The sequence below is a fragment of the Pimephales promelas genome, chromosome 19, assembly GCF_988280905.1.
Source record: "Pimephales promelas chromosome 19, fPimPro1.hap1.1, whole genome shotgun sequence".
Classification (NCBI taxonomy): domain Eukaryota; kingdom Metazoa; phylum Chordata; class Actinopteri; order Cypriniformes; family Leuciscidae; genus Pimephales; species Pimephales promelas.
In genome coordinates, this window is record NC_142787.1 from 152,195 (window position 1) to 168,458 (window position 16,264).

At 46.9% G+C, this 16,264-nt stretch overlaps 1 protein-coding gene across 3 annotated transcripts; it reads left to right on the forward strand.

The window, feature by feature from the left end:
• Nucleotides 1-9,408: 9,408 nt before the first annotated feature.
• On the forward strand, nucleotides 9,409-12,290 carry irf1b (interferon regulatory factor 1b). Of its 3 annotated transcripts, none has more exons than XM_039674752.2 (9): nucleotides 9,409-9,565; nucleotides 10,005-10,095; nucleotides 10,169-10,268; nucleotides 10,360-10,571; nucleotides 10,662-10,740; nucleotides 11,154-11,288; nucleotides 11,396-11,424; nucleotides 11,545-11,664; nucleotides 11,770-12,290. In XM_039674752.2, the coding sequence occupies exons 2-9, from the start codon at nucleotides 10,009-10,011 to the stop codon at nucleotides 11,803-11,805; spliced, it is 798 nt and encodes a 265-aa protein (XP_039530686.2). In that variant the 5' UTR covers nucleotides 9,409-9,565; nucleotides 10,005-10,008; the 3' UTR covers nucleotides 11,806-12,290. The 3 variants fall into 3 exon arrangements, with proteins under 3 accessions (XP_039530686.2, XP_039530684.2, XP_039530682.2); XM_039674750.2 differs by having other exon boundaries at nucleotides 11,157-11,288; nucleotides 11,545-11,674; XM_039674748.2 differs by having other exon boundaries at nucleotides 9,410-9,565; nucleotides 11,545-11,674.
• The last annotated feature ends 3,974 nt before the right edge of the window (nucleotides 12,291-16,264 follow it).

Below are 16,264 nucleotides of genomic sequence, written 5' to 3' on the forward strand. Positions count from 1 at the left end.
TGACAGTGACGCAGTGCCGTGGATTTGCCACTCAATCCAATGTGACCGAGCTGTTAAAGCAGATGGCCGGAGATTTACTCAAGCTCCTCTCTCCGAATACACTCCTGACAGTGTGTGTGTGTGTGTGTGTGTGTGTGTGTGTGTGTGTGTGTGTGTGTGTGTGTGTGTGAACACACTGGCTCACTACACACACTGGCTCACTACACACTGGCTCACTACACACTGGCTCACTACACACTGGCTCACTACACACACTGGCTCACTACACACTGGCTCACTACACACTGGCTCACTACACACACTGGCTCACTACACACACTCTACACACACTGGCTCACTACACACACTGGCTCACTACACACACTCTACACACACTGGTTCACTACACACACTGGCTCACTACACACACTGGCTCACTACACACACTGGCTCACTACACACACTGGCTCACTACACACACTGGCTCACTACACACTGGCTCACTACACACACTGGCTCACTACACACTGGCTCACTACACACACTGGCTCACTACACACACTGGCTCACTACACACACTGGCTCACTACACACACTGGCTCACTACACACACTGGCTCACTACACACACTGGCTCACTACACACACTGGCTCACTACACACACTGGCTCACTACACACTGGCTCACTACACACACTGGCTCACTACACACACTGGCTCACTACACACACTGGGCTGGCTCACTACACACACTGAGACACTACACACTGGCTCACTACACACACTGGCTCACTACACACACTGGCTCACTACACACACTGGCTCACTACACACACTGGGCTGGCTCACTACACACACTGGCTCACTACACACACTGGCTCACTACACACACTGGCTCACTACACACACTGGGCTGGCTCACTACACACACTGGCTCACTACACACACTGGCTCACTACACACTGGCTCACTACACACACTGGCTCACTACACACACTGGCTCACTACACACACTGGGACACTACACAGACTGAGACACTACACACTGGCTCACTACACACACTGGTTCACTACACACACTGGTTCACTACACACACTGGCTCACTACACACACTGGCTCACTACACACACTGGCTCACTACACACACTGGCTCACTACACACACTACACACACTGGCTCACTACACACTGGCTCACTACACACACTGGCTTACTACACACACTACACACACTGGCTCACTACACACTGGCTCACTACACACACTGGCTCACTACACACACTGGCTCACTACACACACTGGCTCACTACACACACTCTACACACACTGGCTCACTACACACACTGGCTCACTACACACACTCTACACACACTGGCTCACTACACACACTGGCTCACTACACACACTCTACACACACTGGCTCACTACACACACTGGTTCACTACACACACTGGCTCACTACACAGACTGGCTCACTACACACACTCTACACACACTCTACACACACTGGTTCACTACACACACTGGCTCACTACACACACTGACTCACTACACACACTGGTTCACTACACACACTGGTTCACTACACACACTGGCTCACTACACACTGGCTCACTACACACACTGGCTCACTACACACTGGCTCACTACACACACTGGCTCACTACACACTGGCTCACTACACACACTGGTTCACTACACACACTGGCTCACTACACACACTGGCTCACTACACACACTGGCTCACTACACACACTGGTTCACTACACACTGGTTCACTACACACACTGGCTCACTACACACACTGGCTCACTACACACACTGGCTCACTACACACACTGGCTCACTACACACACTGGCTCACTACACACACTGGCTCACTACACACTGGCTCACTACACACACTGGTTCACTACACACACTGGCTCACTACACACACTGGCTCACTACACACACTGGCTCACTACACACACTGGCTCACTACACACACTGGCTCACTACACACACTGGCTCACTACACACACTGGCTCACTACACACACTGGCTCACTACACACACTGGCTCACTACACACACTGGCTCACTACACACACTGGCTCACTACACACTGGCTCACTACACACACTGGCTCACTACACACTGGCTCACTACACACACTGGCTCACTACACAGACTGGTTCACTACACACACTGGCTCACTACACACACTGGCTCACTACACACACTGGGACACTACACACACTGGCTCACTACACACACTGGCTCACTACACACACTGGCTCACTACACACACTGGCTCACTACACACACTGGGACACTACACACACTGGTTCACTACACACACTGGCTCACTACACACACTGGCTCACTACACACACTGGTTCACTACACACACTGGCTCACTACACACACTGGTTCACTACACACACTGGCTCACTACACACACTGGCTCACTACACACACTGGCTCACTACACACACTGGCTCACTACACACACTGGCTCACTACACACACTGGCTCACTACACACACTGGCTCACTACACACACTGGCTCACTACACACACTGGCTCACTACACACACTGGCTCACTACACACACTGGCTCACTACACACACTGGCTCACTACACACTGGCTCACTACACACACTGGCTCACTACACACTGGCTCACTACACACACTGGCTCACTACACAGACTGGTTCACTACACACACTGGCTCACTACACACACTGGCTCACTACACACACTGGCTCACTACACACACTGGCTCACTACACACACTGGTTCACTACACACACTGGCTCACTACACACACTGGTTCACTACACACACTGGCTCACTACACACACTGGCTCACTACACACACTGGCTCACTACACACACTGGCTCACTACACACACTGGCTCACTACACACACTGGTTCACTACACACACTGGTTCACTACACACACTGGTTCACTACACACACTGGTTCACTACACACACTGGTTCACTACACACACTGGTTCACTACACACACTGGTTCACTACACACACTGGTTCACTACACACACTGGTTCACTACACACACTGGTTCACTACACACACTGGGACACTACACACACTGGCTCACTACACACACTCTACACACACTGGTTCACTACACACACTGGTTCACTACACACACTGGTTCACTACACACACTGGGACACTACACACACTGGCTCACTACACACACTGGCTCACTACACACACTGAGACACTGATGTCTCTCCGGCGACATGACAGCGTCTTCACTCTGACACCACTATTGATGGACAACATCAAAACAACATTATGTCTTAAATGCTATTTAAAGTACATTATTTACATTTATGCATTTGGCAGACTCTTTCCAAAACTTTTATCCAAAGCAACTTACATTGTATTTCAATGTACTCATTTCCATTCTTATCAGTTCTTGCCTTCCCTGGGAAATGAGCCCATGACCTTGGCATTACAAGAGCTACAATAAAGTCTAACAGCAAGGACATTATGATAAATAATTTTTCTTGTTACATATAAGTGCAACATTTCAGCCGTAAATCATTTATGAAGGTTAGAATGAATGAATGAATGAATGAGGGATTTATATAGCGCTTTCATATGTACTACTGTACACCCAAAGCACTTTTACAATCATGTCAAGAGGTCTCTCCTCATCCACCTCCACTTGGATGATGCGACGGCAGCCAGGCACTCACCACACACCAGCTACAGGTGGAGAGAGGAGAGACAGTGATAGAGCCAGTTCAGTGGATGGAGATTATTAGGAGGCCATGATTGGCAAGGGCCAATGAGTGGAATGTGGCCAGGACACCGGGGTTACACCCCTACCTACTCTTTACCAGGGGTGCCATGGGATTTTTAATGACCAGAGAGAGTCAGGACCTCTTTTTTACGTCTCATCCGAAGTACGGTGCTTGTTACAGTATATGTTCCCATCACTTTACTGGGGTGTTAGGACCCACATACTGTAGACCACACAGGGTGAGTGCCCCCCTCACTAACACTTCTACCAGCAGCAACCTGGTTTTCTCAGCAGGTCTCCCATCCAGGTTCTGACCCAGCTCAGCCCTGCTTAGCTTCAGTGGGCTACTCAGTGATATGTTTACATTTTTCAGTCAAACCGTTGTTGTCCATCAGTCATACACTGGAGGCTAAGGGGGTCCACCTCAAAGAGCAGCACAGAGAAGTCCAAATTAAACATGATTTAATGACTCGTAAATGCAAGTACACATTGATGGCCTAAGACGGTTTGTGTGAGAAAACGAACAGTATTTATATAGTTTTAAACCGAAACTGAACCGAACTGAACCGTCTCCAAAGTTATGCTGGAAGTGATCTATCGCGCGTCTACGTCATGTATTGCTTACACAGAGATTTCGGAAGTTTTACCTTTCACTAAGCATATTTAGATATACAGGAAACGATTTCAATATATCTACATATGTTCAAATCATCAAAATGAATTCAAAATGACTCTGAAAGTACTGTGGAAACAAAGACACCTACACCTTGGATGCCCTTGAGGTAAGCTAAAACATATCAAAAATTAATTTCAAAGTGAACTATCCCTTTAAATGTTTTCCCCAGTCTCAAATTGAGCCGTTTGATCGTGTGACGTCAATAAATCGGACGCCCCTCCCACGATTGTTGATTGACAGCAGTTTCCACACAGACCCGCCCTGAGTGAGCGGTCATCATAGTCCGCTATTGTTGATACGCTGGAGCAGAATGGCGTCTAAGCGATTGCGGTGTTCTGTTCTTCGGTGTAATAACGAACACAGAGTCATTTTGATGATCCGAACCGCTGAAGACGCTGTGGCTGAGTTTTGTTTTCGAAGGGAATTTTCCCCATGATCAACGTCAATGCATGTTTGCGCGAATCATTTCTCAGCAGACTGCTTTATAAACGAGGATCAGTATAAAGCTGCTCCTGAAAACTATTCGTGTTCCTGCTGCACCTCCAGAAGAAGTGTGTGTAACGCTTTATTAACCTTTATATTAATCTTTGCAAATCGCTTGCACACTTCACAATGAATGTGGAAGGTTTACACTCAGGGTACATTACGGCATGTTTTCTATGTAACTTACAACATTCTCAATATGATTCATAATCTCACATTTATAATGAACAACACATTATAGTTATTGTGTTACTACAAACTGAGTACATATACATCAGTAAACTGTAGCGTTCGTACATCTCACTGTTAAGGCCAATTTATACTTCTGCGTAGGGTGCGCGCAGTAGGTACGGCGTAGCATACGCACAGACGCGTCCCATACCGCGTACCCTTCCGCGTTGCCTGACGCGCACCTCTTCAAAAATGTAACTACACGTCACGACGACGCGGACCGCAAGATCGGTGATTGGTCGGCTTGGTAGCATCGCATTTCCTCCTACGCATTTCCGCACGTACCTTCTCACGCATTTCCACACGTACCATCTCCTCTGACATCTTCTCTCATTTCTGCCTTTCAGTTTTAGTAATTTCACTAAAATGAACTGTTTTCCCACCTCAATAAGCTCCAACTCCAACATGATCCACTCTCTTTCAGTCGCTATTGCTTGTAGTAACCTAGCCGCGAGGAATCTAAACACAGTGGAACATTAAAACCCTCCGCCGCCAAACTAGCGTTTCGGAGCAGTACTGCAGAGCAACCAATACCTGAACGCAGAAGTATAAATGCTCATGACGGCGTCACCTACGTGCGAAGCCAACGCCGTACACTACGGCGTACCCTCGACGCAGAAGTATAAATTGGCCTTCACTCGACCTTGCCAGTACACAAAGATAGATCAAAGTGACATTACGTTATCGCGCGCCCGATGGTTTTATTTTATTTTACAATAGCACAACGTTTTCTTGTAATTGTGAGTTTACGCAAATAAAACTACTTATGAATAATGTATTATTTTCTGCATGACCAAAAATGATAGAGTATTTTAAGTTGTTTCCACTGTTGATCGAAAATGCAAGTGTTCGCGCCTGCGCCTCCCTGCCATCCAGTGCGCACACACACACTCGCACACACACTTGGATATGCGTCAAAATGTTGTGTTTATTTGTGATAATCTTAGCCCTGTATTATTATTGTCTAACCTCTAATATGAATGACAGGTAATGAATAGCTTTGTTCCTTTTTTGGATAAAAGCGTCTTCTAAATGTAGCCTAATAAATGTTATAATAATGGTGATAATTATTATTATTATTCTCGGACCCCAAACACACACCGCGTCTTCTAAGTCAGCTGAATCTAAATGCACAAAAACTGTGCCTAACCCCAAAGCCTAAACGCAAAAAAAAAAAGGAATAAGTTTTGCACTATTACTTTTTCGAATTGCCTGAAACAGCTCCTCATGCGAGCGCAAAAACTACTGTGCGATAAATGAGTTTTTGCGAAATGGACGTGTTTCCATTGTGTATTTTCTATTTCAATTAAAATTTTCGCTATTTGAATGGTAATGGAAACGCTCCAGTGTGACCTGACATTAGACACACAGAAAGAGTTTTTTTTAAGGTTTAAAGTTACTTTATTTTACTTTTTTTTTTTTAAACAATGCATACATAATATCTTAGCTAAAAAATACTCAAACACAAACTTTTTATTCAACACAAAATCTTAATTTGAATTTGAAACACATTTCATCATCTAACAGTACATCATCATAAAATTGCGATTTGACTTTTTTGATTTTAAATAGTGTGTAATGTTGCTGTTGGTGCATGAACAGTATCTGCTAAGTTGCAACGCTGAAAGTTTAGTGTAAGCAGAGATATCGTCTTTTAAAATCCGGAAGTATAATTGCCTACAAAAACGACTGGATTGGGACTACAGCTGGGTTATGGTACGTCACTAACCCACACATTTGCATCAACCCTCCCTCCGGAATATGCAGGAAAGGGCACGGCCATATTTCTGCGGCTCGTCGAGTGTGTTGTTCACGCAGCTGTCAGGTCTTCTGATCGGCGTTCGTAGATCGACTGATAGAGACTATTTTTCAAAGATGGCTTCTTCCTGTATTCGCGAAGTTGACTGTGTGTATAGACCATTTCACAAGATGTAAACAACACTGGTCCAGAAGCACTTCCTGTTTCAGTTTGTAACTGTTTTCTTTATTGCACAAGTAAAGAAAACATCTTAAAGATGTTTGTTTAACTTTTTGATTCAGTTTTAAATGTTCTGTTTGTTGTATTTTATCCCAGCTTTTATGTAGTGTTAAAAAACTGAAACAGGAAGTGCTTCTGGACCAGTGTTGTTTACATCTTGTGAAATGGTCTATAAAATATCTTCTTATTAAACTTTATGGACACTGACAAAGTTCTCAATGCTTCGGTTTGAATGTAGGGACCCTTGTTATGCTGTCGTGTTACTGTGGGGCTATTTTGAGCCTTGTTAGTCGTAATAAAAAGCGATTTTTATTTGTCATTACTCTATGGCCTATATACTAGCGTTATACTAGCGTAGCGTTATAGGCTAAACTGTTTTTAGAGATAAAAATATTTACATTCGCCAATCATGAAAACAAATCTCAGATAACGGTTGACTAGGTAACAATGTGTAATTAGACCAAAGGTTCATTTTGCGCCGGAGTTCTCCTTTAACTTCTAGAACAAAAACTCATGTCTTATTCCTGCTTTCTCTCCTAACTCCTAAAGTCCCGTCCACATCGTGTCCTTCCCTTCCTTCTATCCTTCACTGTAAAAAAAAAAAATACTGTCCTTGCTTGGCAAAAATGAAATTCAGTAAAAGCCCTTTTCTTCTATTTTCTGTCCAATATTTAAAACCATAAATAAATCCTTAGAAAATACAACTTTGAAACCATGCTAAAATTCCTTGAAGTCTCAAAAATAAACACTCCAATCTGTTGCAAAATTAGAAACAGTGAAAATCGTGAAACCTTGACACAATCTCGAGAGAGAGAGAGAGAGAGAGAGAGAGAGAGCGAGCGAGGGAGAGAGAGAGAGAGAGAGAGAGAGCATGTTTCAGCATGGCCCACTGATCGGATCTAACAGAGGATGATGCCAGACGGTGCCAGCGGGTTTCACATCTGAGGATCTGAGGAGGATCTGGTGTCGGGTTTCCAGGGGAATATCGCTGGACTATCCTCGGGAAAACCCAGGAATCCACAGAGCAGAAACTCCACAGGAAAACCCCGCCTCCTCCTGGGGCCAGGACACGCCCCCTTACGTCACATCCCCATTATGTCACATGCTGAGCTGCAGAGGGAGCGCGCATCACTCGCACAGATCTGTATTTAACTGCCATCATTAAGTTACTCCAGCTCCATTTTCTGGTGTTTGGTATAAAACATGTTCTTGTCCCCTGGCACGGTTTTATTTTAATTTACTTTGTATTTTATTTTTGTATTGTATTGTTCTGCATCATGGCATTAATAAAAGTACAAAAGTAGGCTATTTAAATGCCTTTATATTACCTTATTACCTTGTCTATCTGTACACATTTGTCTTTGATGCGTTTGATCAGTTTAACATCTCGAGTCCTACAGTCTCTGAGTGAGGGCAACTCGCGGGAATGGAGCTGGACTATATCAGCTGTCCGCAACACACACACACACACACACACACACACACACACACACACACACACACACACACACACACACTTTCAGCAAACGCAATACTCGATCCTCATCATGATAGCTCTCAATCTCACTTCCTGGGAATGAACAGAAATCTCGAAACCTAAAATACCAAGCTCATGTCTCATGCCTGGTATTCCAGGACTGCCATAGGCTGAAACACCCAAACCTGCTCCGTTTCTTTGAAACGCTGCTCTTACAGTAACGCGCTTCTGTGCGTGCACGTGCGCGAGCGCGCCCTCTCCCGGCGCAAACACGCGCGTTTCCCGGAAAACCACTGACTTCTCACGGACTGAACTGAACTCTGGCACTCGTGTTTCACTCACAACTACTGTCATGTAATTCACCTGTCGGGACAACTCACAGCATCGACCTTTATATCCACTCTCCCTTAACAATGTTGGGTTCAAAAATAACGTTTTTACATTCACAGAAATAAAATGCCTTCATGCACGAAACGTTGCTGCTGGTGGCGGATTCATTGCATTATGATTGATATAATGCATATAATTATATATTTCTATGTACATTTTCCGGCAGCCCTGGAGGTTCACTGTAAATTGCGGAAATTAATTGCTGATCACTGTCACCGTGTCATTAATGTGTGTGTGTGTGTTGTGGTATGTCGAGGGCGTGAGTGTGTGTATGTTTATCCAAACTCAACTGTCTTCCGCACTCAGTTGGTGTATCTCATAACAGCATGATTTCTCGGAAATCAGCCTGTCTGCTCTGTGGAGCGGCTGGCTCCCTCTGCGCATGCGCGAGCTCAGAGTGTGTGTCAGCGCGAGGGATTTTTCCCCACAAGGCAATATAAATAAGCGGAGCGCGCTCCTTCTGTACAGTAAACGACAGCTTATCTCGACTGAACTCGATCTGCCGTTCACAGAGTGGATTGACGCCTTTACAGGACATATTTCTTTAACATTTCTCTGATTTGGATACAACATCGGAATATACTGTAAGTGGCAAAGATAATGTCTTTTTTAAAAAAACTTTTTATTTCATTTAATGCTGTTTCTTGGAAATGTTAATGAGACAAATTTCACTGCAATCGATTTTTTACTGGAAAATAATTAAATTAAGCTTATATTCTGATTATTTAGATTTATATTTAGTAATTAATGCAAGTTAAAGGAAATGTTCAACATGCAGGAACAAATGTGCAAAACGACAACAATAACATTTAAAGTAACTTTCTCAATTTTCTTAAATGTGTATGCATTTACTACAAAAAAAATAGCTTGTAAAGAAATAAATAACTAAAAAAAGATCTGAATTTTGCACGGTGAAATTTGTCAAACTATAAACAAAGCGCTCGTTTCCTGGTCTTGAGCTCATGCGCGCGCAGCCAGTGTGTGTGTGTGTGTGTGTGTGACATTCTCTGTGCTCCTCTGCAGAAACATGCCTGTGTCCCGAATGCGCATGCGGCCCTGGCTGGAGAGCGCCATCGACTCCAACCGCATCTCTGGACTCGTGTGGGTCAACAAGGTAAAGCAGAGCGAGACAGCGCTCACACTAACATCTAGATATCAGCAGCGTTCTCACGGGTTCATGCTTTCAGGAGGAGAAGATGTTCTCCATCCCGTGGAAACACGCCGCTCGCCACGGCTGGGAGATGGACAAAGACGCGTGTCTGTTCAAGCAGTGGGCCATCCACACAGGTGAGCACGCACACACACACACACACACACACACACACACACACACACGCTCAGATCCCTGTACTCACCCCCCTGTGGTTGTGTTCCTCAGGTAAATTCAGGGAGGGCCAAACCTCTCCGGACCCCAAGACGTGGAAAGCGAACTTCCGGTGTGCGATGAACTCTCTGCCGGACATCGAGGAGGTGAAGGACCGCAGCGTGAACAAGGGCTGCGGCGCGGTGAGGGTGTACCGGATGCTGCCCGCAGTCTGCAAGAAGAAGGACAAGAGACCCAAGGGCCGAGACAGCCGGAGGCGGACGAAGGTGAGCCGAGTCTCGAGCGCCAGTGAACCTGTGCTGTGCTGTCCGACCGCCCACTGAACCTGTGTGTGTGTGTGTGTGTGTGTCCCTCAGGCTGCGTCCTCACATGTCAAGAAGGAAGAAGTAAGCGCAGATGAGATGCAGGAGCCCACCATCGACAGCACAATCCTCAGTAAGAGATGCTACAGCAAGTCTGAGACGAGTGTGAGACGAGTGTGAGACGAGTGTGAGACGAGTGTGAGACGAGTGTGAGAAGAGTGTGAGACGAGTGTGAGAAGAGTGTGAGAAGAGTGTGTGACGAGTGTGTGACGAGTGTGTGACGAGTGTGTGAGCTGAGACGAGTGTGAGAAGAGTTTGAGACGAGTGTGAGACGAGTGTGAGAAGAGTTTGAGACGAGTGTGAGAAGAGTGTGAGACGAGTGTGTGAGCTGAGACGAGTGTGAGACGAGTGTGTGAGCTGAGACGAGTGTGAGACGAGTGTGAGACGAGTGTGAGACGAGTGTGAGACGAGTGTGAGACGAGTGTGAGACGAGTGTGAGACGAGTGTGTGAGCTTCAGTACTCATCCCCGCTCCTCTGTTTTCCAGCAGACTCCCCGAGCCCCATGATGGACACTGAGATCCCCGGCTGTGAGACGAGTGTGTGTGAGGAGGTGGCGGGGCCGGACAGCTCCAGTGGTCTGTACACCAGCAAGTTCCAGGTGTCGCCCATGCACTCGACAGGTAAGGAGCGCTCTCTGAGTTCAGCTGTTCCTCCAAACGCTGGAGCCGGTGTTCACTGTTCTCTCCTCTTCTCTCCATCTCTCCCTCCCGCATCTCTCCATCCGCAGACCTGGAGGACTACGAAGCCATCATCGAGGTGAGTGTGTCCATTGTGCTTGTTCATTGGCAGGGACACCCCGCTTTAGCGCCTGTTATTGGCGATGTGATTGACTGAAATCAGAAGCCCGTCACTCACCAGTGTGCTTCGCTCTTGCAGCTCTCGCGGCAACTGGAGCGTGACAGTTCACAGTGGCTTCAAGGTGGCGTCTTTGGAAAGGGGTTCCTGGGCAATGAAGTAGGCACAACTGAGTCTTTGAGTCCAGAGAGCCAGTGGAGTGTAAGTTCAGGTAAAGACAGGAGCAGGAGCAGTCAGAAGAGCTTCAGCACGTGTTCTTGATCTCCAACTCACGAGTGTGTGTGTGTGTGTGTCATGTTTCTGCAGGAGAAGAGCTGGAGTTTCGTCTCTACACCGAACTGACCCCGGAGGAGCCGCTCTGCACATACACTGAGCTGGTGACCAGCAGCTCCGGCCCACAGATCATGTGTCCTCTCTGAGAACACACACACACACACACACTCATGGACAATGAACCTTGTACCTCATGCCTCAGGGATCCTCCCTGCCGTTCCTCCTTCTTCTGGACATCTGCTGGTTTCCTCTGAACACATCCATCCCGTGGACACACACGGACACACACGGACACACACGGGTCCTCCGGAGATGATCGTGGCTTTGCTTCCTCTTGTACAGTTTTCTGATCTGATGTAATGTGAATTGGACAGGTTCCGTTATGTGTTCATGTCAAGGGGTTTCAGATGTATACTCACACACACACACACACACACACACACACACACACACTCCATGTATCAAATGAAGCTGTTTGTTCGAGTATGGGATGGGGTTCTTCACTGTAAATATAATGTAAATATTTATTTGTAATAAAAAACAAAATGAATTTATTTGCTGTTGCTCGTGGTTTCTTGAGAGTTTTTTATTTTTGTCATGATGAAAGTTATGAAGGCTTCGGTCATGTGACTGAACATCATCACAAACAACAATCAGATTTGTTGACATGTTTATGTTTGTGTATGCACACACACACACACACACTGGGAATTTGTTTTGCTGACAGAAGATACACAGAGAGTAAAATAAATAAAAATAAGATATATGTTAATAAGACACACATAGAAACATATACTGTATGAATAAACAAAATAAACACATTTATAAAGTAAATAAAATTATTGGAAAACACCATTTCAAAACTAACATTTTATAAACTATTATTTTAGTAGTTTTCTTTATAAATCAATATTTTCAAGCGCAGTGTAAGTTTGCTTTTCTGAGCTGCACTTTATAAACTAACACCATTGCCCTTTGTATTATCAAACATAATCTCATGAAAGTGTGTATTTATGGCACACTTAAATCTCCTGGGTAGGGTTAGGGCTGTGGAGTGAAAAAAGTGTGTCATATGCATGCAAAAACTGTTTTTGGTGTATAAAGAGCAGGAGAAATTCATGGTATAGATTTGCGCTTTCATGAGATCAGGCTGGTTAGAGAGAGAGAGAGAGAGAGAGAGAGAGAGAGATGCACATCCACTTCACTTTACTGATCTGTGCTGAATGAAGTCGAGTCGCTGTTCCCGCAGTTCACTCGTGGTGTTTTCCTCCCAGCCTCTCTTTTCATGAACAGAAGGATGGTTAAACTTAATTATCTCATCGACGTCGTAAACTTTGATTACAGTAACTGCACTTTGACGCGAGGAGGAGGCGGGGTCTTGAGTAATCCACTGTGTATAAGGAGGATCGGCTCTGCTTCAGTGTGTTCCTCCTAAGGTCTACCAACATGTCTCCTGCCCGACCAGAGGTGACCGAACCTTGGACACGGAGTACACACACATCCCAGAAGCCTCCAATCACTCCCTCACCTGCGTCAGTCTGACCATCTCTCCTGCTCCTGCGTCAGCGGGTGACCCCACCGTGAGGACTGTGACCTCTGACCTGAGTGACCCCACTGTGAGGACTGTGACCTCTGACCTGAGGGACCCCACTGTGAGGACTGTGACCTCTGACCTGAGGGAGCAGAGGCCGCTCTACCGCTTGGGTTTCAGCACACGGGCTGGAGTCTGTTCGCCACCAAGACCATCTCTTCACCTTGGACGTTCGTCTACTGCTAAAGGCCGATAGCTAACCTGAAAAGGGGAACACGAAACGCCAAACACAGCCACAAACGGCAGATCACTGCAGAAAAGATGATTCAACCCCCCTACCACTACTACTACCTCCTTTGCTAATGAGCTTTATGTCCGCTTTGACCAGGACTGCAACACTACGCCTGTCAAAACTGCCCTTCCAGCTGATGACCAACCCCTCAGACTCACCGTCAGTACTGAGCAGGGGGAGGGTCTGGGTGCGTGTGGAGAACTGTCGGGAGTCTTCACTCATATATTTAACCTGTCACTGGCCCAGGCTATTGTGCCTCAAGACCATCATCATCATCATCATCATCATCCCTGTGCCCAAGCCATCAAACCCAGAGTGCATGAATGACTATCGACGGCTGGCATCGACCCCCATCATCGCCAAATCATGGGTATTGGCCTTTCTCATCAACAGACCCCAGATGGTGAGGTTAAATACCCTCTTCTCTTCTGAACAGCGGTGTGTCACTCAGTCCATTACTGTCTACCCTCTTCATCCAGTACTCCACCCGCAAATCTGCAGACAATCTAGCGGCGTTTGTCTTGAATAATGAATCAGCACACAGGGAGGAAGTGCAGCGCTCGGCTGCTGGTGTGCAAATAACAACCTTGCACTCAACACCTCCAAAACCAACCTCTGTGTTGACTTCCGGAGAGCGAAGGCACCCACACACACGTTCACATCAACAGGCCTGAAGTAGAGCAGACGACGCCTCTTCTTCCTCCTGTCCCTCAGATCCTCCGTAACTCCTGACGCTTATCTCACTGACTGCTTCTGGACTGCACAACGGATAACGGGAAAGCCCAGCAGCGAGTGGTGAAAACTGCTCAAAAAATCAATGGCACATCTCTCCCGGCCATCACTCCCACCCCCGTCCCCCTGTGCCCCTGTGCCCCCGTCCCCCTGTGCCCCCGTCCCCCTGTGCCCCCGTCCCCCTGTGCCCCTGTGCCCCCGTCCCCCTGTGCCCCTGTGGCCCTGTGCCCCCGTCCCCCTGTGCCCCCGTCCCCCTGTGCCCCTGTCCCCCTGTGCCCCTGTGCCCCTGTGCCCCCATCCCCCTGTGCCCCCGTCCCCCTGTGCCCCCATCCCCCTGTGCCCCTGTGCCCCCTGTGCCCCTGTGCCCCCGTCCCCCTGTGCCCCCGTCCCCCTGTGCCCCTGTGCCCCCGTCCCCCTGTGCCCCTGTGCCCCCGTCCCCCTGTGCCCCTGTGCCCCCATCCCCCTGTGCCCCCGTCCCCCTGTGCCCCTGTGCCCCCATCCCCCTGTGCCCCCGTCCCCCTGTGCCCCTGTGCCCCCATCCCCCTGTGCCCCCGTCCCCCTGTGCCCCTGTGCCCCCATCCCCCTGTGCCCCTGTGCCCCCGTGCCCCCTGTGCCCCTGTGCCCCCGTCCCCCTGTGCCCCCGTCCCCCTGTGCTGGCACATTTGGCACTTTTAGACCCCACTGACTATTCCAGTGTCCATTCTTCAAAAGTCCTGCTTGTTTACAGAAGAAAACAGGAGTTTGTATGTGTTGGTAACTTGATTGATTGATTTTGACCCATTTGAAAACATGATACAAACAAAACAAAGTCAGGATAACACAATAAAGCCCAAGTGCTTTTTCCATTGAGGTTCCATCACTTCCATATATATATATATATTATATAGGTCAATCAAAATAAAACAGTAAGAATTGTCACACTAAGATTGGCCACGAGCCATTTATTAACCCCGGATTTCCACCAATTGCGGAACGGCCGCGGATCGGCTCCGCTGTGTGTCGGATCCGTGCTTCGCTGTCCTTCAATACCTACCAGATACAGATTTGTTGCGGAACGGCTGCGGCCATGACTGACAGCTGAAGTCACGAGGACACACGATATCTCGCGAATGTATGTTTGATAGAACAGGCTGTAGTTTCTATAAACAGAACCACAAAACCAGCAACAGTTTGTTTCCATCCAGAGGAGTACCGGGGAAACAATTATGTGCTGACATGCTGATCTCCCTTTTTTTTTAGATTATAGTGATTCTAGTACAATATTTATAATTAAATACAATCAACTTATAAAATGCTAAATGTTTATTTGGGTTCATTTTTGAATGTAGTGGGAAAGTAGTAGGCTGTGTAAATAAAGTTAACTATTGTTTTTGTTGAAAAAGGGAAAACTATATTTTTATTTTGGAAATTGCCGGATGTTTTATTTAGTTTCTGTGCTCGACTTCCTGCGGCGCTCTCCGGCATACGGCAAAACTAGAAACTGTGCGTATCTTCTCCGGAGGGCTGTGCGTCACCGGAGCCGGGACGGAGTCGGAACGCAGTCAGTGAAAATGCACGCATTGACTTTAATGGAAACCTATTGACTCCGCCGCCGTTCCTGAGCGGATCCGCAGCCGTTCCGCAGTTGGTGGAAATCGGGGGTTAGAGCCTGCTTAAAACCTCCGAAACGTCTAATCATGTTTAGATTTCCTGGAAACCTGTTCCACAAGCTTGTTTCCACAAACAATAAAGATTCTTGACCTAAATTACTCTTAACTGTAGAAGGTACTAAACCAGTCGATCACCCCTGGTGGAAGAGCGGTGAACCTCTCTCTCGCTTTCTGCACCGCTGCACTACTTCCTGATCTTCAGCCAGATCCATTATTGGACAAACTTGATTAATTCAGGTGTGTATAATTTTTGTTGTTGTGACGACTGAGGTCAGACACACCTGGATTAATCAGTTTGTCCAATAATGGAAGACAGGAAACAAT

Bases quoted from the DNA above. Each gene is read 5' to 3' on its own strand.
- irf1b (XM_039674748.2), top strand. From the start codon at position 10,009: ATGCCTGTGTCCCGAATGCGCATGCGGCCCTGGCTGGAGAGCGCCATC. The intron at 10,096-10,168 runs GTAAAGCAGAGC...TCATGCTTTCAG, and splicing joins GACTCGTGTGGGTCAACAAG to GAGGAGAAGATGTTCTCCAT. The intron at 10,741-11,153 runs GTAAGAGATGCT...TCTGTTTTCCAG, and splicing joins CATCGACAGCACAATCCTCA to CAGACTCCCCGAGCCCCATG.